General features: G+C 34.0%; 1 protein-coding gene across 1 annotated transcript in view; it reads right to left on the reverse strand.

The window, feature by feature from the left end:
- The window catches only part of LOC139495148 (CTD small phosphatase-like protein 3), a 39,035-nt gene extending 17,114 nt beyond the window's left edge, over nucleotides 1–21,921 (reverse strand). The window contains exons 1-6 of the mRNA XM_071283328.1: nucleotides 21,818–21,921; nucleotides 17,985–18,133; nucleotides 7,498–7,597; nucleotides 6,117–6,230; nucleotides 4,620–4,745; nucleotides 2,656–2,848 (exon numbers count right to left, since the gene is read on the reverse strand). Coding sequence (XP_071139429.1) covers nucleotides 2,656–2,848; nucleotides 4,620–4,745; nucleotides 6,117–6,230; nucleotides 7,498–7,597; nucleotides 17,985–18,095 — 644 coding nt within the window. The 5' untranslated portion in view covers nucleotides 18,096–18,133; nucleotides 21,818–21,921. The remainder of the gene's footprint in view (nucleotides 1–2,655; nucleotides 2,849–4,619; nucleotides 4,746–6,116; nucleotides 6,231–7,497; nucleotides 7,598–17,984; nucleotides 18,134–21,817) is intronic.
- Nucleotides 21,922–23,627: the final 1,706 nt, after the last annotated feature.

Raw genomic sequence — 23,627 nt, forward strand, 5'->3', positions numbered from 1 at the left:
TTTATTTCAGCCATGTGGGCAGGCAGGGTCATCATACACAGTGGTCCCTGGATATCCTAGTGGTGATTTAAACCAAGTTTGTTTAAATTTGACAGTTGTTTCAGGGAAGAATTTTGTAAAATTTATCTAACGAGAAATGCAAAGTAATGAGAAAGTTGTGAAGTTGTTTTGTTGTTGCGCAACCCCCCCGCTCCCCCTTTGCCAAAAAAACCAAAAAGGTAATAAAAAATTATCATATAAGGGCAATCTATCCTATTAATGATTTCTGCAAAATTCAGTTGATTGTGCAAGGGTTGTATAGCCAGCTGAGGTCGTTAAAAACTCTCTTTTGTTGTTGTAGATAGAAATTGACCTGATAAACAATTTTACCACATGTCAGATTTGCTCTAAATGCTTTGGTTTTTGAGTGATAAGCCAAAAACTGCATTTTACCCCTATGTTCTATTGTTAGCTATGGCGGCCATCTTGGTTGGTTTGCCAGGTCACAGGACACAATTTTTAAACTAGATACCCGAATGATGATTGTGGCCAAGTTTGGTTTAATTTGGCCCATTAGTTTCAGAGGAGAAGATTTTTGTAAAAGATAACTAAGATTTACGAAAAATGGTTAAAAATTGACTATAAAGGGCAATAACTCCTAAACGGGTCAACAGGCCATTTTGGTCATGTTGACTTATTTGTAGATCTTACTTTGCTGAACATTTTTGCTGTTTACAGTTTATCTCTATCTATAATAATATTCAAGATAATAACCAAAAACAGCAAAATTTCCTTAAAATTACCAATTCAGGGGCAGCAACCTATCAACGGGTTGTCTGATTCATCTCAAAATTTCAGGGCAGATAGATCTTGACCTGATAAACAATTTTACCCCATATCAGATTTGCTCTAAATGCTTTGGTTTTTGAGTTATAAGCCAAAAACTGCATTTTACCCCTATGTTCTATTTTTAGCCATGGCGGCCATCTTGGTTGATTGGGCGGGTCACCGGACACAATTTTTTAACTAGATACCTGAATGAAGATTGTGGCCAAGTTTGGTTTAATTTGGTCCAGTAGTTTCAGAGGAGAAGATTTTTGTAATAGATAACTAAGATTTACGAAAAATGGTTAAAAATTGACTATAAAGGGCAATAACTCCTAAAGGGGTCAACAAACCATTTTGGTCATGTTGACTTATTTGTAGATCTTACTTTGCTGAACATTTTTGCTGTTTACAGTTTATCTCTATCTATAATAATATTCAAGATAATAACCAAAAACAGCAACATTTCCTTAAAATTACCAATTCAGGGGCAGCAACCTATCAACGGGTTGTCCGATTCATCTCAAAATTTCAGGGCAGATAGATCTTGACCTGATAAACAATTTTACCCCATGTCAGATTTGCTCTAAATGCTTTGGTTTTTGAGTTATAAGCCAAAAACTGCATTTTACCCCTATGTTCTATTTTTAGCCATGGCGGCCATCTTGGTTGGTTGGGCGGGTCACCGGACACAATTTTTAAACTAGATACCCTAATAATGATTTTGGCCATGTTTGGTTAAATTTGGCCCAGCAGTTTCAGAGGAGAAGATTTTTGTAAAAGTTAACGACGACGGACGCAGGACGACGACGGACGACGACGGACGCCAAGTGATGAGAAAAGCTCACTTGGCCCTTCGGGCCAGGTGAGCTAAAAATGCTTGTTTTGGCCCCTTTTGGGCCCCTAATTCCTAAACGGTTAGGACCATCATCCCCAAAAAAAATCCCAACCTTCCTTTTGTGGTATTGAACCTTCTGAAAAATTTCATTAAGATCTGTTCACTTAAACTAAAGTTATTATCCGGAAACCAAAGTGTCTTCGGACGATGACGCAGACGACGACATCATACCATTATACGAACCCAAATTTTTTTTGGGGTCGTATAAAAACTAATGCATGCATTCCTCAGGGGGGCTTCTTCAATACTTAATTGTTACCCTGCCCTTTCCACATAATTTAAGATTTTAATAATGTATAGATTTTCATAGATTGTGTAGGTAAAAATGTAATCTTTTCCCATAGTGTTTGGGGATTTATGTGGTGTATAATGGTCTGTAATGTAAGAGTGGGATTCCAAAGTGCCACAAGAGAAAATTTGGTTGATAAAAACACATATTCATGCTCCTGGTACTTACGGATCAAAGGGTTGATTATTCCCCCATCACCCGCCACACATATTCATGCTCCTGGTACTTACGGATCAAAGGGTTGATTATTCCCCCATCACCCGCCACACATATTCATGCTCCTGGTACTTACGGATCAAAGGGTTGATTATTTCCCCATCCCCCGCCACACATATTCATGCTCCTGGTACTTACGGATCAAAGGGTTGATTATTCCCCCATCCCCCGCCACACATATTCATGCTCCTGGTACTTACGGATCAAAGGGTTGATTATTCCCCCATCCCCCGCCACACATATTCATGCTCCTGGTACTTATGGATCAAAGGGTTGATTATTCCCCCATCCCCCGCCACACATATTCATGCTCCTGGTTCTTACGGATCAAAGGGTTGATTATTCCCCCATCACCCGCCACACATATTCATGCTCCTGGTACTTACGGATCAAAGGGTTGATTATTCCCCCATCTCCCGCCACACATATTCATACTCCTGGTACTTACGGATCAAAGGGTTGATTATCCCACTCGCCCTCCTCATAGGATTCATCTGACACCTCTTCCTCTTCTTCCATGTGATGGTACTCATACGGCACATCACATTTGTTGTACATGTGGTTGTTATTGTCCTCTGAACATTCTTCTTCTTCTTCCTCCTCTTCTACTCTTTCAAATGGAGGCTCCTGGTTTTCTTTAGCTGCAAAAATATCAAATATTGCTTTAAGGGGGTTCGCGGGTCTAAATCATTTATATAGGATTTGTCTATATTTTTCTATAAATAAACTTTATCTTATAGTTAATAGAAAAATAAAATAAAAAAGTGGGGTCACCGTTCATTTGCGCTCACAATCTGCCTTCGAAAGAAGCATACATTTTTGTAAAGGTGGGTTTTTTCTGTTGAAGTAATAGGAGAAATAAAGATAATATCGAAATAAAAAAGAAATTTATAACAGAAATCGCTCAAATTTTACAATAATTTAGTTTAAGTACAGCTTATATGGAAATTATATTAAAAAATATAGGTCACCAATGAGTTAAAAAAGATATTTCAATTTTAAAGCCAAAAAATGGCATTTTTCCACCAAAGGGAGATAATTTGGAACTTTTTCAAGGATCTACACATTTTAAAAGTCATCTGGGGCCAAAACGAAGTGGTTGTTTTGAATGATTTTTGTACCATATGATAAAGTAACAACTACAAAAGGTAACAAATTAAATTTGTAGTGAAAAGCAAATGTTTAATTTTTTTCTGAAATTTTTATACCCTCGAGCCTCCTTAAACACAAATAAATATGTTTTTAACTATATAATTAATGTATTCATGGACATTCTTTAAAAAGTAAATCCTTTGTCTTTATAAAGTGTTCATAAATATACTGCTTTTGAATTAGTGTCTTCCCATGGATAAGTACATTTGTTTTTATATTAAATAATCTTACATTTTTTTATTACTTGTAACTTAAAACTTTCTAAAGTATTCATTTTTTGTTGCATCTTAATTCAACACTTGTAAGTGTTGTAGAACGGTTAAGCATTTTCAACAATCACATGATTTTCACTCACAAAATTTTATAACAAAATGTAATTTCTTTTATGGAAAAGGGGGCTAGATTCTTGCTTTATTTAATATTATAAGCAAATTTTCTGAAAGGGCACTTCTATTTGATGATTAAAATAATCAACATTTTTCAAGCTATCTGATACCAGTCTATAATATCTAACAAGTTGTTTTGAAAAAAGGAGGTAAACATACAAAATTCAAGTTTTGTCAAAATATTTTTTTTTACATTTCAATTATTAGTTCAAATTTAAAGTATTTGCATTGTTAGTTACTTATTCTAATTTAAATTATTTAAAAAGAATCATCATTTCAAGTGCATACCAAAGTGCTCCTTAGTAAGGAGTATTATAAATATAAAAGGTGAAACAGGAGATGATGCACAAGGTATTAGCGGTTTACTTTTTTTTCTCCATAATCATATGTTAAGAATTAGCATTTGTCAAGTCCTCTAATGTGAGGATGATCAGAAACAGGAAGTGAAGCAATCTTGTTCTTTAAATTTCATTCTCTGACATGGGTTATTAAAATAATTTGTTTCCCCCAATTCAGTTAAAACTTTGAATGCCTTTAAAATCTTTGGACATCTAATTTTCATTTAGCGTAAAATTCTAAAACAGTCTTAAAGTGTGAAAAACAGGGATGACTTTTCAAAGAATAAAGTTCCATAACTCTGCAATATCAAATCAGAAATTTAAAAAAGATGAAAGGGAGCTTATTGCAAAAGATGTGAACAAAGTCACACTGGATGCTGTGAAATGCCAGAAATCCATGTCAAACAAGACAAAACAAGTCTGAATATTTTTCTCATTGAAACATAAAGTGATAACTTATCAGTACACTGGCTGTAGTGAACTGACTTATGTGTATGATGATGTATTAGTCGGGGGAAGTGTCGTATTATACAAACTAGATGAAGCCGAGTCTGAATCCTCTTCCTCGTTGGTAAATGATGATGGTATATCTGTACACTGGCTGAAGTCTAATGATTTATGTACATGTAGATGTTTGTGATGATCTTCATCTTCTTCTCCGTCTGCAATGTAAAGTTACATATAAAGACCAACAAAAAATATAATAGTTACTTCGTATCTTCTCCATCTGCAATGTAAAGTTACATATAAAGACCAACAAAAAATATAATAGTTACTTCGTATCTTCTCCATCTGCAATGTAAAGTTACATTGCACATGATGCACTATCATCTTAACTTTGGTAAACAAGGCATATATACCAGTTAACATAAACCTATGGCAAGCAGTTTAGCTATTTTTTCGAATTTCAAATTATCTCAAATTATCTCATAATATATATAAGATTCTTTTATAACATACAAGATTTTTATAAGATATCTCATTTAATATATGAGATACTGTATCTTATATAATTTAATTTTTTAAAGCTATCTTATATATTATATTAGATATCTTAAAAATTTAATAAGATATCTTATAAAGTTTAAAAACTTTATATAAAGGGGGGGGGGGGGGGGGGGGGGGTTGCTCATTTCATGAATGGTCTATCATCAATATTGTTTTCAACAAATGCTCAAACTTTTGAGGAAATAGAGCAAAATATAAAATAACTTCTTATACAAAACAAGTTTTAATCAAGTTACATGACCGGCTCTGCTGGGCGATCTGCTTTTATAAGATCGGCGCCCATTAAAATTTATTCATCAATGTATGTTATATCGAAATTTGAATTTGTTCTTTGCCGAGGTCTGCTTTGACACCAATTTTGACAAAAAGCATGTTTTTGATCAACCTGCTAAGCGATCTACTTTTTTTAATTCAAATACTCCCATAAAATTTTATTCAATTGAATCCGGCTGCTAAAATTGTTTACCTCACTTTGACATAATTAAATCATTGTTAATAAAATGTGATCGTAGTCAGCATTCTTATCCGGATTTTACTACGTTTTGACGACAAACTATGAAAAAATTATAGTTGCCGTAATCCGTGACTGAAACTTTTCCGGAAATACTGATTTTTATTTTATTTTCCTGAATTGGGAATTTATATTCACAAACATTTTTTGGGGCCGCTGGCAGATTTAAGGGCCGCTTGGGCGGCCCTAAACTATATAGTGGAATCATTCCTGTTACCTAATCAAAATGATTAAAAAAAGCCTGAACATCAACACACCTTATTGACATACATTCTTGAATGAACTGTTCCAAAAATATACCCATTTTTTTCAGTTTATATGTGTATTATGTGCACATACATGAGAACTAAAGGGAACTATATTTCAGTGTGAATACATAAATTTAGTAGCTAACCTGTTGTGTTGTTGGGGAGGCCAGTGCCTTAGGAAAGATTTAGAACAAGTTCCAATCTTTCCAAAAACTAGAAATTAATTTGGTGTGACCTTAATAAGTTTTCACAGTCTAAATACCTACCAACATATGAATAAACTGGTGAAAATAATGTTCCACTGGTCCTTGGGGGACTTCCTGGACAAGGGGGGTTCTGGTTTTCTTGTACAGGGTAAAGCACTTCTGGTTTCTTCTTTCCTGTAACACACATGTATCAATGATGATAACACATTTCTATTTCCAAGGGCAATAACAGAATAAAATGTGGGGAAGAACAGACGCCCTTTTTATTTTTTACTAACTTCCTTTTAAATGTTCATGCTATCTGTCTAAAATAATCAGCAAAATGGGGACATTTCTTCTAATCATATGAACTGTTCAACTAGTTATGCAAGACCAATGGATAAATTAGAAATATAATAAACTGTTATCACAGAGATATGTCTCGCTTTTTTGTAATTTCGATAATGCAAATGTTGAAGTAATAAATAGCAACATTATAACATGTAAGTTTAGCAAATATTCAAAGTCAATGAACTATGACTGAAGGTACATGGCAAAACAATCTCCATGGAAATGAGATGTGCCAATGCTAATACAACTGCACACCAAATACCGTTGAATTATCATGAGTAGTTCTCTTTAAACAAACCTAAACACAAACTAATACATGTAAACTAAGCAAAATTTCAAGTCAATAAAACCATAATTGAGGGGGAGGGTAAAACAAATTCCATGGTAATGAGATGTGCTAATGTTAATACAACTCCATACTAAATTAGTAAATATCATTGACCTACCACTTCTGGTTCCCCATAAACTGACCTAATCACTGTCACAAACTAACAAATGAAAACTAAGCAAAAGTTTCAAAGTCAATAGACCATAACTGAGGGGGCGAGGCCAAATAATCTCCATGGAAATGAGGTATACCAATGCTTAAACAACTGCATACCAATAATCATTAACCTATGACTAGTGGTTCCTCATAAACTGACCTAATCACAAACTAATGCATTACAACTAAGCAAAAATTTCAAAGTCAGTAGACCATGAATGAGGGGGAGGGGCCAAATAATCTCCATGGAAATGAGATATGCTGATGCTTATACAACTGCATACCAATTATCATTACTTTACCACTAGTGGATCCCCATAAACTGACCTAATCACAAACTAATACATGAAAACTAAGCGAATGTTTCAAAGTCAATAGACCATAACTGAGGGGACAGGGTCAAATAATCTCCATGGTAATGAGATATGTCAATACTTATACAACTGCATACCAAATATATTTGACTTACCACTAGTGGTTCACCATAAACTAGACCTAATCACAAACTAATACATTGTTGACGTCGGAAACAGAATACCTGTGTCTCGCTTTTTGACTCCGTCAAGCGAGACAATAAAATTTAAGCTTCTCCCCGAAGTCAGCAGATAGGTTTAAAACAATCCTCACCTTTGACCCTCAAACAAGGTGTAGAGGAGATCATATCAGGCTCGCCTCCTTCTGCTCTACTCTCAAAAGACATCTTGTATTTCTTTTCTTCTGACACATCCTACCAATAGAAATTTGTAAAACTATGTAATAAATGTAGAGGTCAAGTTTTAAACTTATTCACATCAAATTCTAACATCACAAAAGAGCTTATGGCAGATTTTACAGTATTGTGTTCTGGTTGCTAATGTGACGGAGACAAAAATGAGTAACGTTAGAGACATTTGGACATGTCACATGAGCAACTACATCTTTAAAAGTTAAAATGTATGCACACAGTGATGTTTAATATATGCCTGGAGTAATAAAATTGTACAGTCTGGTTTAGAATTTCTAAATATACAGAATGTCATTTGCAGGTGTACTTTATATCAAATGAATACACAAGAAACCAATTCGTAATAGTAACATTAGCAACATCTACTATCATGACATTATGTTTTGTTGCGAACGTCTTTTTGATGGACGGAATACATTTAAGGTCCTCTTGTAACGATATTACATACAACTTACCTTCTTTGCTTCCCCATCATGTGAAGGAACTGACTCCGAATCTATTTCTGCAAAGGGCGATATCGTAACTCCTATACAGGAGAGTTACAGATATAAATATATGTTGCTCACGTGACACTGATTTGGACGGAAACCTCGAACAGTAACGTTCGCAAAAAATAAAACAGCCAATGATATTGATTCCTCAAGTCCTTTGACCCCCTTACGTCATCCAAATTTAATATGATTGCTATTTTCAATTATTTATAAAACCCGGGATAAAAATAACTACAATGGGCTGTCTGAGAACTAACAAGAAAATTGCGATCGTGACATACCACAATGGACGGAAAAGACGTGACGTTAGCAACAATATTATTAAATTACCTTTTTTAGCCTTTACCAATAAAAATCTGCCTTAAAGTTATGATTAAAACACAAAAGAAGACTTTTTATTAAAATATAAGTCCATGTTATTAGGCTCCACTTATAAATAATACTTCAAAATTCCACTCCAAATAAGCTGGATGTCAGTAAAGTAGGTCATGATGTCTATTCCATGTCCAATATTTTGAAATTGAAAACCCTCTAATTCTAACATAAAACACAAACACAGAGTAATTTTTATTTTTATTTACTCAGAAAGACACATTTTATTCAATAACATAATGCATTACTCCATTACACAGTCTGTTTCACAGTTTCAGCAATTGCTTTTTTGATGGATACAAAAAACAATAATTCCTTCTTATTGTAAAATCTGCCCTATTCAGTTCTTCCTCATTCCCTCAACACACATGTATACCCTTAAACTGTCTGCAGATAACATATTCCCTGCTGTATTTAACTTTTGGGTTTAATGCCCAAAAAAATATTGTGTTTATGGTTACCCGACCATCCCTATTTTTGGGTGCTATCCTATGTCATTTTATTCAAAATTGAAATCAAAAGTGAAAGTACAAAGTCGGAAACAGTTACACCTACTTTCAGTTTAAGACAAAAGTGAAAGAAGTTGCAAGATCATCTGTGCGCTTCAATTTTGAAATTGCATACTCTATAATAAAGCGTTTTTGCTATCTAGATCTCAATGGCAGCCTGCATGGCCAAAGGGTGCTATAAACAGTTTCGTATAAAAATCTAGGGGTTATTCCCCAACTTAAAATAGACATGGAGGGAAGTCCCTTTTTATCAACATAATTGGTGAAAAAGTATCATGTTTTTTGTATTTGGTTGTAAAAATATGTAAATTAACTTCAATTAAAACAGGTTGAATGATTAAAATAATTTTAAACCAGGTGCTCTGCAGGGCACAGCTTTATACGACCCCATTGGTTGAACCCTGAATAGTTGGGGCAAATTTGGTCACAATATATTCAAGCTTGATTCTGTCTGAATTTGGATTGTGATCAAATTTTTGACATAATATAGCAGGGGTTAAAAAATCCACTAGCCCGACTCCCGGGACTAGATCATTTACGCCTCGGGCAATTAAAATGTGTAATCCGATATGCCCGACGGACTAGTAACAAAAAAATCTTGACGTTTCCAAAATAGAAAGTGAAAAATCCCTTCATCACTATTCTATGTTAGCCATTTCGATCAATTAAGTCATCCAGGATTCCAAGAATTTGAACTGGTTTGTACAGATCCTGTTGTACATATTTTAAACATAGAACAAATAAGGCCGTGTTCCCATTGACCTAAACTCGGTGTTGTGTAAGTGTAACTCACACGTAAACTAAACAGAATTACGTTCCCATTGATAAAACTCAATGTTTACATGTAGTGTAAATCATGTTTTGTCTACATGCAGTCGATACTCGATGTAGGCCTTGTGTAGATTCAGTGTACATAAAACTAGGCATTTAAAACATTAGTTTCACCGTGCATATTCAAAGAAGAAACAACTTTTGAATAAAATTGATATTTATAGCAATTATTATAATAAAAGTTCTTTACAGAAATATTTGTCTAAACTTGATATATTTATTTGTTTTGTTTAGAAATAAAACTTAACGTACATGTAGCTTTAGCCCTTATCAAGACTCAAAGCAGCATCATTGCCGAACACATAATTCATTTGAAAATTAAGGTATTGTCCGAATAAACTTGACTTACACAGAAATATTTGCCACTGGTCTTTACTCAAACAACGATTCACTCATAAATCCTTACTTAAAAAGTGTGAGGTAAATGTACTGTTTGTGCAGTATCTCGGATCCGTGAAATTACACTTAAAAAGTAAAAAAAAAACATACTCCCCCACCCCCTTTGCCAAATACTTCTTGGAGAAGAGTACCATTTGAACAAACAGAAAAGATAGAAATCTAGTGATCCCTAATATATCAATCCTTCTTCTTCGTCTGTAAGCACGCTGTTGCAGCCTACGTTTTCTAATGCTTAATCGAGACATCTTTAGTATCCTTAAACTACTGCAAATCATCAAAATGGCTTTCATAAAGAAGCAACCATTTAACTTAAACAAAGGGGGGTATTTTTTTTATTTATCTGAGTCAGAATTATTTCCGCGCAAACGTTTTACGGGTTTGTTTGTTTGTTTTTTTTTTTATTTGATGCTGGTAATCAAATTTTTTTTTCTTCAACATTTAACACTATAATGTGTGAAGAAACTCTTGATTCAGAATATTTTTTTATCATCTATAGAACCAGAATTGTTTTCTTTATCCAATTGGGGTTTGGAATATTTCCATCCCCCCTATTCAGAGTCAAATGGTCGTTCCCTTACTGCTAGAAAAGTTGTCCGAAAACTTTTCATTCGATTCTACGTAATGGAACATTTAAATGACATAGAGTTTACAAGTGTGAACGAATCTTATGTACAGGTAATTAAACAAGGTGTATAGATGTGAACAAATTTAATGTGAAACCAATGGCCAGTACGTTAAACTAATTGTAAACAAGTTTACTGTACATGGAGTTTGGTGTGAACACGGCCTAACTCTGGCATGTCTGGGTGACCTCAGGTATCATGTGTTGATTCTCGTACTTTAAATATCGATTTCTCATACCATGGATTGAGGTATTGTACATTGCTTATCGTGCCGAGATTTTCAATTAACGTTATTTGGGGGTATGATGTATTGACATGTCTTGTTGCACAGCTCTTGAGCACGAAACTATGCAACAAAATATTTCTTAATATTTTGGTACGAGAACCCCAGGAACTTTGTCAGTTTCAAAACGAAAAACGGTAGATGAATGGAGTAACAAGGCTGCAAATTCATCACCCCCAAAATGCTAAATACGACAGTGAAAAACCGCGGAAAAAAAAATAATAATGTCCAGGACAGCAGGGCTGTCAAGTCTTTAGCGCGAGACTCACAAATGTCCATGCTTATTTGGCGGCATTTTCCTTTGATCTATTGTTTTTTTCTCTTTGATCTTAACAATTAGGCCAACAAATCACGCATTCACTTCCTGAAAAGTTGGCAGAACTGGGACACATTGATTACCCTGGCAAGGTTTGCTGTTGCTGATGAAAAAAACAGACAATGCTCTGTGAATATTGCCGTTAGTTGCGCCAAGCACGCCAATAAAAAGTCTGCTTTGAATGTGGGAACAACTAAGTTAGGTTAAGCACCAAAAGAATAAATAACAGATCAACAAAAAATATTAAATACAGTCTCCTTCAAAACAAAGGGCACCTACTTTGTATTATGCAGCAAACTCTTAATTTTTAAGGCATACTAGGGCTAGCAGGTCAGTTTTGATGGACTAGCATGACTAGCAGTTCTTCCAACAGGGCTAGTAAAATCCTACTGCCAATAAGTCCTGGGCTAGCTAGCTGTAACAAATTTTTTTAACCCCTGTATAGGTTTTTGTCACAAAATTAATGTGGTCAAAGATCTAACAAATCGATTGCACAATACTGTGCAATTGAAGATTTCTTCTTGAAACTTCTTTAAAAAAAAAGGAAGCCCTTCAAAAAATTTGTAAGGGTTCCGCGGAACCCAGTGTCTCGCCTATTTTTGCTGTAAATCACAGGCTCAACAACAATGAGGAAAAAAATCAATAAAAATATTCCTCTTGTTACTATTTTATGATTGTAAGAAAATCTAAGTCCATTTGAAAGTAAATTACAGAAAAAAACAGAGTAATCTTTTTACAAACTTTACTTCTGGATACAATCTTATGATCATAAATAAGGTTATTTCCAAGTTTGGTACAAACCCAGGATAGTTTAAGAAAGTTATTTAAATTTTAAAAACTTTAACCACAGAGTGAATGTAATGGTTCCCTGCAGAAAAAACTAAGTCCATTTATAAGTAAAATACGGAAAAAATTGAATTTTATTTTTACAAAATTTTCTTCTGGATACTATCTTATGATCATAAACAAGCTTCTGTCCAAGTTTGGTACAAACCCAGGATAGTTAAAGAAAGTTATTAAAATTCTAAAAACTTTAACCACAGAGTGAATGTAATGTTTCCCCGCAAAAAAAACTAAGTCCATTTATAAGTAAAATACGGAAAAAATGGAATTTTATTTTTACAAAATTTACTTCTGGATATTATCTTATGATCATAAACAAGCTTCTGTCCAAGTTTGGTACAAACCCAGGATAGTTTGAGAAAGTTATTAAAATTCTAAAAACTTTAACCACAGAGTGAATGTTTTGTTTCCCCGCAGAAAAAACTAAGTCCATTTATAGTAAAATACGGAAACTAGAGGCTCTAAAGAGCCTGTGTCGCTCACCTTGGTCTATGTGAATATTAAAGGAAGCAGATGGATTCATGACAAAATTGTGTTTTGGTGATGGTGATGTGTTTGTACATCTTACTTTACTGAACATTCTTGCTGCTTAAAATTATCTCTATCTATAATGAACTTGGCCCATTAGTTTCAGTGGAAAATGTTAGTAAAAATTTACAAATTTTATGAAAATTGTTAAAAATTGACTATAAAGAACAATAACTCCTAAGGGGGTCAATTGACCATTTCGGTCATGTTGACTTATTTGTAAATCTTACTTTGCTGAACATTATTGTTGTTTACAGTTTATCTCTATCAATAATAATATTCAAGATAATGACCAAAAACAGCAAAATTTCCTTAAAACTAACAATTCAGGGTCAGCAACCCAACAACGGGTTGTCCGATTCATCTAAAAATTTCAGAGCAGATAAATGTTGACCTGATAAACAATTTTACCCTATGTCAGATTTGCTCTAAATGCTTTGGGTTTTGAGTTATAAGCCAAAAACTGCATTTTACCCCATGTTCTATTTTTAGCCATGGCGGCCATCTTGGTTGGATGGCCGGGTCACCGGACACATTTTTCAAACTACTAACCCAAAAGATGATTGTGGCCAAGTTTGGATTAATTTGGCCAAGTAGTTTCAGAGGAGAAGATTTTTGTAAAAGATTACTAAGATTTACGAAAAATGGTTAAAAATTGACTATAAAGGGCAATAACTCCTAAAGGGGTCAACTGACCATTTCAGTCATGTTGACTTATTTGTAAATCTTACTTTGGTGAACATTATTGCTGTTTATAGTTTATCTCTATCTATAACCAGATGCTCCGCAGGGCGTAGCTTTATACGACCGCAGAGGTTGAACCCTGAACGGTTAGGGCAAGTATGGACACAACATTCAAGCTGGATTCAGCTCTAAATTTGGATTGTGATTAAATAGTTGACACAGCATAGGTTTCTGACACAGAATGAATGTGTTCTAATGAACTTAAAATTTTTGTTTCTCTTAGAGCAATTCACTATGCTGTTGAATATTAATCCTCTCAAAAAAATGTTTGAAGAAATTTTCTTTTTTATTTATGAAATTTCAAATGAGAAAAATTGAACCCAATTTTTTTAATCACATCCCCCTTTCCCTTATTCCAAAACTAATCTCAATTAAAATTTCTAATGGAGTTTGCAACAATAACTACTCATTTAAATACATCATAAAATATTAAGATGTAAAAAAACTGCTTGTTATCACTGAATGGTAAAGATTATTTTAATTTATCAGTTGGTAGTAAAAAGTGAATATACATTGTATATTGTATATAACAAAGATTTAAGTTGATTCTGGACAAAGAAAGATAACTCCAATTAAAAAAAAATCTTGCTATTGCACAATATTTTGCAATTAGATATTTCTTGCTTACTATTCTGGACAAAGAAAGATAACTCTAATTAAAACAAAATTTGATATTTCACAATATTGTGCAATTAGATATTTCTTGCCATTGCGCAATACTGTGCAATTGAAAAGACTTGCTATTACACAATACTTAATATAATAATTTTAGATCCTGATTTGGACCAACTTGAAAACTGGGCCCATAATAAAAAATCTAAGAACATTTTTGGATTCAGCATATCAAAGAACTTCAAGATTTCAATTTTTGTTAAAATCAGACTAAGTTTAATTTTGGACCCTTTGGACTTTAGTGTAGACCAATTTGAAAACAGGACCAAAAATGAAGAATCTACATACACAGTTAGATTTGGAATATCAAAGAACCCCATTTATTCAATTTTTGATGAAATCAAACAAAGTTTAATTTTGGACCCCGATTTGGACCAACTTGAAAACTGGGCCAATAATCAAGAATCTAAGTACATTTTTAGATTCAGCATATCAAAGAACCTAACTGATTAATTTTTTGTCAAAATCAAACTAAGTTTAATTTTGGACCCTTTGGACCTTAATGTAGACCAATTTGAAAACGGGACCAAAAGTTAAGAATCTACATACACAGTCATGACAGTTAGATTCAGCATATCAAAGAACCCCAATTATTCAATTTTGATGAAATCAAACAAAAGTTTAATTTTGGACCCTTTGGGCCCCTTATTATGTTGGGACCAAAACTCCCAAAATCAAACCCAACCTTTCTTTTATGGTCATAAACCTTGTGTTTAAATTTCATAGATTTCTATTTACTTATACTAACGTTATGGTGCGAAAACCAAGAAAAATGCTTATTTGGGTCCCTTTTTGGCCCCTAATTCCTAAACTGTTGGGAACTAAACTCCCAAAATCAATACCAACCTTCCTTTTGTAGTCATTAACATTGTGTTTAAATTTCATTGATTTCTATTTACTTAAACTAATGTTATTGTGCGAAAACCAAGAATAATGCTTATTTGGGCCCTTTTTTGGCCCCTAATTCCTAAACTGTTGAGACCAAAACTCCCAAAATCAATCCCAACCGTTCTTTTGTGGTCATAAACCTTGTGTCAAAATTTCATAGATTTCTATTTACTTAAACTAAAGTTATAGTGCGAAAACCAAGAAAATGCTTATTTGGGCCCTTTTTGGCCCCTAATTCCTAAAATGTTAGGACCAAAACTCCCAAAATCAATACCAACCTTCCTTTTGTGGTCATAAACCTTGTGTTAAAATTTCATAGATTTCCATTCACTTTTACTAAAGTTAGAGTGCGAAAACTAAAAGTATTCGGACGCCGGACGACGACGACGACGACGACGACGCAGACGCCAACGTGATAGCAATATACGACGAAAATTTTTTCAAAATTTGCGGTCGTATAATAATATTCAAGATAATAACCAAAAAGAGCAAAATTTCCTCAAAATTACCAATTCAGGGGCAGCAACCCAACAACCGATTGACCGATTCATCTGAAAATTTCAGGGCAGATAGATCTTGACCTGATAAACATTTTTACCCCTGTCAGATTTGCTCTAAATGCTTTGGTTTTTGAGTTATAAGCCAAAAACTGCATTTTACCCCTATGTTCTATTTTTAGCCGTGGCGGCCATCTTGTTTGGTTGACCGGGTCACGCCACACATTTTTTAAACTAGATACCCCAATGATGATTGTGGCCAAGTTTGGTTTGATTTGGCCCAGTAGTTTCAGAGGAGAAGATTTTTGTAAAAGTTAACGACGACGGACGACGACGGACGACGGACGCCAAGTGATGAGAAAAGCTCACTTGGCCCTTCGGGCCAGGTGAGCTAAAAATGGAATTTTATTTTTACAAAATTTACTTCTGGATACTATCTTATGATCATAAACAAGCTTCTGTCAAAGTTTGGTAGAAATCCAGTATAGTTTAAGAAAGTTATTAAAATTTCAAAAACTTTAACCACAGAGTGAATATTTGTTGACGCCGCCAACGACGCCGACGACGACGGAATGTAGGATCGCTTAGTCTCTCTTTTTCGACTAAAGTCGAAGGCTCGACAAAAATGGTTAACAAAAAATTCCCCCAACTTTTTGAACCCCACTTGGAGCAATAACCCTTAAACTCAATCCCATGCTTTCCATTGCAGTATTGAACCTTGTAGTACAATTTCAGAGAGATACATACACTTAAACACAAGTTATTGTCATGATTGTTTGGAAACTAGAACCATGTTTCTTTTTGGCCCCTAATTCCTACATATTTTGGGCAATTAACCCAAAACTTAATCCCAGCTTCCCCTTTGTTATATGGTACAAAATGTACATTGTGGTACAATTTCAGAGAGATCCATACAATTACACATAAGTTATTGTCTTGAAACTAGAAAAAAGCTTGTTTTGATCCCTTTTTTGCCCTTAATTCCTAAACTTTGGCTCCACAACCCCTGAAATGAATCCGAGCCTTCTATTTGTGGTTTTAAACATAGCGGTATGATTTTAGAGCAATTGAAATACTTCTACACAAGTTATTATCCTGAAACTAGAAAAAAGCTTGTTTTGGGCCCCTAATTCCTAATCGGTTGGTACCATCATCCCCAAAAATCAATCCCAACCTTCCTTTTGTGGTATTGAACCTTCTGAAAAAATTTCATGAAGATCTATTCACTTAAACTAGTTATTATCCGGAAACCAATGTGGTTTCGGACGACGAAATCATACCAATATACGATCCCAAAATTTTTTTGGGGTCGTATAAAAATTAGATTAAATTTACATGTTTTGAAGGGAGACAACACTGTAAACAGTCTGGTTTTTTGGCAGTGAAAATTGAAAACTTATTTGCAGCACCTGTAGCTCTTTTCGGAGCAGGCGAACGTACCCTGAAGCATGAATTTTTTGAAAGACCAGATAAAAATCTATGAAATTCATACAATTTTTATTATGAAAAATGTGCAGGTATCATGTCTTCATGGGTGTGCACATGACCTGATTTCAGGTTTTTTAAGCTTGAAGTAGGCAATGTTTTTCCCAGTTTCTCTGGATAAAACTTTTTTATACTATTAAAAGTACACTTTTTTATTCCATTATAAACTAGATATCACTGGAATCAGAATGTTCTCCAGTTTATGTATAATGGAATAAAAAAGTGTACTTTTAATAGTATATAAAATCCATGATCATATTTGAAAGCCAACCCTTTAAGTTTTACATACCTTGCCAAAATAATACTATTTGAGTTGAATTATGTCAGAATGAAAATAAATAATAAAGACTTTTAATCCTTTGCTTACTTTAATACTAAAATTGACCAAAATAAAGAGTCAAGTTCAAACTAGGAACTTGAAAATGGTCCATGCAATAATTACATGATGTAAATTGCTCTAGCGGCAGCCCTAGGACTAGAAAAATAACATGCTATTTTTTCATATGTCAAACCCATTCCTTAAAAATATACTTGTAACATAATTGTAAAACTTAGTTCTGTTGGAGTTTTTTGTTATAAGGCCAAAAAAAAATATGTCTGTTTACAGTTACCCAACCCACCCATTATATGAGCGCAGACCCTAAGACATTTCATTTCCGTCATAAAGTAAAATTTAATAGAACTTGTGTCAAAAGAACATGACAGCTGTTTTAAGGAAACTTGGTAAACTCGGCCCATGGACAACACATACCATGGCAAGACGGACTACACAACTCCAAATAATGGCACAAAAAATATAAATAAAATGGAAATACCGACCTACCTACCCTATTTATTTTGATGATGTAACCTTATACAGACATATATTTTTTTTGGCCTAATATTATAACTTTCATTCTTGCCACAAACCTGGTCTTCTGTTTGCACTGCTGTTCTTTTCTGTCGACCATTTTTCTTCTTCACTCCCCCTTTCTTTGTACGCAATCTTGTCATTGTACCAGACTTCTGTCTTAGCTGCATATTAAAATTGGTTTCACTAGACCCTACATTACTGAAATCTGAGAATAAAAAGGATATCATTTCAAGTCTAAAAATACTATAAATATTGGGCATTTAAACCTGTCAGTCTTGTGCTAATTTTAAGGACTGAATTATCCAGACTTTTTTTAAAGGGTCATCGTTTGCATACAGCAGAGATTTACTAGTGTTTATTTGAATTAGATGTAATATCTGAAAATAATCATGCAATAGACATGAAATGTCACTTCCGGTGATAATAAATATCAAACTTGTTAAATTTTATGGTCCCTATTTTCTGGAACGTTCGATTTACATTCTCCGGAAATTTCGGGTCCATAAATTTTACAAAGTTTAATATTCTATCCTTTTCAGAAGTGAGGTATTTTGGAAGTATTTGGAAACAATTTTGAAAACGAAATATTGAATCGTATCTTAATTTTTTCATCATTTCTTCTGGATATTTCTGGAAATGTTTTGCATCAATAGCATAAAAAAGGTAGGACATTGAAACTACATGTACATATATATGTAAAATTAATAAGCTGGCAATGTAGACTAAATGCCAAAAATTTTGTCTTAAAGTTTCCCCAAAAATTCTCTCATGGTCCAGATGTATAAAATGACTTCAGCGTTAGGACGTTGAACTCGTAGGAAGGCATAGCAAAAAGAGCCTTGCCAGACTTCATAATTATTTGAACTTCACATTACCATGAATGTTGATGCTTAAAGGTCCTGGGGAGAACACTGACTGTTACCTGCACCAACTGTTGTTTTTGTTATGAAGATTATGTCATTGTTTCTTGTACTGGGAGTGTGCAATAACTATGGTTATTTCTGTTTTCCCTTATTACCAATTACATAATCTATGCCTTTACAACAGAATATCTTGAAACTTACCAAACATTTTAACACTTAACCTGTGAACATTAAATTTGGACATACTAAGTCACATACACTATAGAAGGGTGTGTTGGCATGACAAAAATTGATTGGCTGATAAGATTTGACCCGAACCAAACAAACTGTTAAATTCTCAGTACAATATAGATCCTTATCTTTCGATGCATAGACACTTTTTTTCATCTTTATGATTTACCAAATATTAATTCATGGGCACTTTGATCATTGGAATTAACAAAAGAACAATTTTTAAATGAGTTGTACATTGTAAGTGTACACTGCAGTGATGTCACTAAGTTTTGAAGAAGCAGGCTGAATTTCTAAAATAGGCGGCAAGTACATGCGGACGGCGAAGCGGTTCGCATCGACGAGCTTGCTCGTCGCTACTACGGCGGGGGGTCTGGGGCCTGCTCAAGGGCCCCAGGATTTTTTTTTAAAATGGTGCAAAATCCTGCATTCTGGGGGTGTCCTAGACCCTTATTCAGACCTCTGAAAACATCATTTTTTACTGAAGATAATGTAAATGATTAACTAAAATTAGCAACATGATGGGAAAATTTTCTGTACATGTGATCACATCATTGATCATCTTGATGGACCAATATACATTTTTGTGCATTTTCCTGCAGGTTGACTGCTAGTAAATATTTTTGAACTGAAAGAATCCAAAAATCTTAGTTTGAATAGAAACATATTGTCTCTGGTTTGAATTGTCACTTGAATAATTTAGTTTTAAATGAAAATTGTAATTGTGACATTGAGAACATTGTTTTAATTTTATATTAAAAAAGTGTTGGTTTTGTTTTTACAAAATTAAAAAACAATATTCACTGACTAGTAGTCAGCTGGAGCTTCGATTTCAAAGTTAAAACTGTTACAGAGGTGCTATATTTTATAAAATCGTATGCTATCCCAAGGACGTATAACTAACATAATATACGTCCTTGGCTATCCCCAAAAAGATTTGAAAATTTAGACTAAAATTCCTGCATTCTGATCATACATTTTGTACCTGAGAGTGATTTAGATGCTTGGGAAAATGTTAATTTTGTCTTATTTTTGTTGTTGACTTCAATCACATTGATTTTTTTTTTAAATGAGAATCCGTAGTCCTGGCAAGGCTAATCTATATTATATTTTTTTCTGGGAAGGTGTCTTTTGTAAGACAACTAAGGAAGTCTGTTCTTGAATATATGTAAATAATACACAGGCAAGTGCCTGTGAAATAATAGATTATAATTTTATTTCAAAAATAATCGAATTTATTAAATATCTTGATCGATTTATTTGCGTACGTACTTAGTGACAAATGACCCCCTTTTTTCTCATATAAGACTTGTACACGTATTTCAAACATGTTGTCAAGCTATGATATATATGATATATTAATTTCCATAACATGCTATTGTCATCTTTGGCTTATTCCTTCTCTTGAAGCAAAAACCAAACAGGGTCATAATGTCCATCTCTCTTTTTATCCTTGCAAACATTACAATACTTACCGACTTTAAATAGACGACCAATCAGCGGACTGCATTTACGTGAACTATATTTAAAGGTAAACACTGATTTACATCCTTGTTTATCGCGACTTTAATCGTGGAAGCTGATGCATTGAACAATTATTTTTTAATATTAACCTGATTATCTTTTTTATCTTATTAATTTTTTTTACTCATGCAAAAATAGCCGGCGGGAAAAGGACAATAACCGGCGAAAATCGCCGGCTGCCAGCTTCTAACGACATCACTGCACTGTTGAGTAATTATAGAGGTGGCAATACCTCATGTTAACCTGTTTTAGCCTTTTTAAAGGTGCTGTTAACTGATATCCAAGATAACTTTAAACTGTTTTCAACCAAATGTGTTAACTGTAATCAGCATTTTTTTCTTTTGTTGTCGACTGTTTTTGCCAAAATCGAGGTGTTGTTATAATGTTAACATGTTAATGAACCCCCTATTGCCCCCATGTAAAATAGCCAATACTTTCTTAGGTCTTCAATCAGAGCTAAAACATTTGCATATTGACAATAATTCTTTACTGATGTAAAAACAGTTCCTCTACTCTAGCATCTAACAGGAAATATTGATAAACCTCATAAGACATTAAAATGTAGGTCAATTTTCATAATTGTATCTCAAGTCATAATTGGAAAACATTGTATACTGTTGTAAAATATTTCATGTTAAATGATAACACTGACCCAATTCTTAGAGCTCAGCTGACAAACTTTATTTGGGAAGAAAAATGTGAAAGATGTCTTGTTTACCCAAAACAAACCAAGTTGAACATAGCCCTGATCTAAGACAATATAAATATTATACACACATGGCATTGTCAGTTTATTTTGTATTTTTTAAATTCTTCAAAATTTTAACATCCGAAGTTGTAAACATTTCATCACAAGAGAACACAAAATGTCAACATTACAACACATGAGAGAAATTGGGTCAAACCAGATGACGTCATCTCGTGGACGATCAATACAAATTTTCAAAGCTGAGAAACTGCGGTTCCCCCGACATAATTTCTTCACCGACACTAACCTTTACATATAATCAGGCACATATGTACTGTGTATTAAATCATTCTCAAACACTTTAGTTGAAAATTAAAATCTACAAATGATTTAAAAGAACTCAAACATCAACTTTAATAATATTTCGGCCAAGGTCCCCAAACATGGCTTCTTGCCAAAAAGTGCAAAACTGATTCATATAATGAGATTGAAAGATGTCTGACAATTATATAATTTATAAAACGATAGTATTATTGTTATATAATGCAAATAATCATTGATCTAAGGCAGTCAATTATCTTACCATTTGATTTATTTTGTATTTTCCTTCGACATCATTTCGCGCGTAGGCCAAACGTCCCGGATGAGTAACCTGATTGCGCATGCGTTCTGTATCGTAAATATAAACAACAGCACGTGGTTTCGCTATTTAGACAGGTAATATTGAAAAGTGGGGCGCTGACTGACCTAAAAAAAAGGGGGGCCGCTCCAGTCATGCTTCAATGATTCCCTATATAATCAACCAAGGGGGGGGGGGGCGGGCCCCCAGGGCGACCCCTGGATCCGCCCATGAAGACGAAAGAGACATATTTATATTAATATTATCATCGACTCGATAATTCTAAGAACATGTTATTATATGATGCATATTTATGTAATAAAGAACTTCACAATAATAAAGTGAATACATGGTTTTCAAGTATAGACTATTTTAAAAAAGCTGGGCATACAAACATGTAATTTAAAAACCAGTATCTACTCTTTCACAAAATTTATCAAAGATAAGCTATATAAAAACTTACTATTTCCATTTCTGGAAGTAAAATAGAAATAAAGTTTTACAATCAGATCAAGGTAAACTTACTACCTATTTTTCCTTTAAAACTCTATTTTGTTTTGAAAAATATTTAGTTCTAAAAGATTTTAGATTAAGACAATCAATCTCTAAAATTAGAATAAGCGCTCATCCATTAAGCTGGGCCGGGTCACACATTCACGATTTTTACTGCCGTCCTTGACAGGACCATTCCCGATTAAAATTTGTCAAAAGTCTGATCAAGATCCTGTGAATCGTGGATGGAAATTCGATTTGTATCTTTCGCCAGGTAAAATTCGACCGAGTCTGTCACGACTGCGTCCCGATTCTACCGAATGTAATCCGACAGAGATCAGAAAGTGACAAGACAGTGAACCGACGCTGACGGAAGTTATCCGTTCGAAAACTGTCGGCATAATCGGGATGATCAGGTACTGTCGGAACGTAATCCTATCACGGTCCGCTCTATCGTATTGCAAACGGCTTTGTCTGGTCTCAGTCGTATTGTATTCTGTTATTGTCGGGACTTCTCCAGATCATTCCCGTTCCACAGGACACCGTCCCGAATACACTGAACATTGTTAGGAATTCGATCCGATACAGCAGAATCTGTCACGACATAGGCACGATTGTAATCCGACTAGACAAAATCGGCTGAGTTTCCCCGAATGTTACGGGACGCACCTAACTGTTGGGGTGCTTTGCCGAACTATTCGGACCCTTCCCGACCAGTAGGAATCTGTTACGAACTAAAACGACTGCGTTCAGACAATAATAGGACATTCCAGATAATTGAGGATACTAATCCGACTTTTTTACTTGTATCGCTGTCTGATCTCAAACGGGAGCAATAATCGACAATGTGTGAACCCCGCATTAAGGATTGAGACTGATAGATATGCCAAACTTTATGTGAATAGGACACTGAGAAAATGTTTATACTGTACTTTAAATAAAGTTGAAGATGAGATACACTTTGTAACTGAATGTCCACTATAAAATTGATAACAGAAATGAGTTTTTTACTGAAATTTCTCTAAATTGGAATAATTTTCAATCTTTAGACAATTTTTTCAAAGTTTTTATGGCTATTTACACAAGAAAATTTAAATGTGTATAAATGTTTAGGAAAGTATTTATCTAAAAATATAGAGATAAGGAGAAGTTCAAAAATAATAAATGCAAATGAGCCACAAATATACATATTTTGAGTGGTATATGATTTTAAATGGTATATTTTAAAGATGTAAATTGTATTATCTGGTTCTGTCCTAGCCTTTTATAGCATTTTTAATAG

This window comes from Mytilus edulis, chromosome 11 (assembly GCF_963676685.1).
Source record: "Mytilus edulis chromosome 11, xbMytEdul2.2, whole genome shotgun sequence".
In the NCBI taxonomy this organism is placed as follows: domain Eukaryota; kingdom Metazoa; phylum Mollusca; class Bivalvia; order Mytilida; family Mytilidae; genus Mytilus; species Mytilus edulis.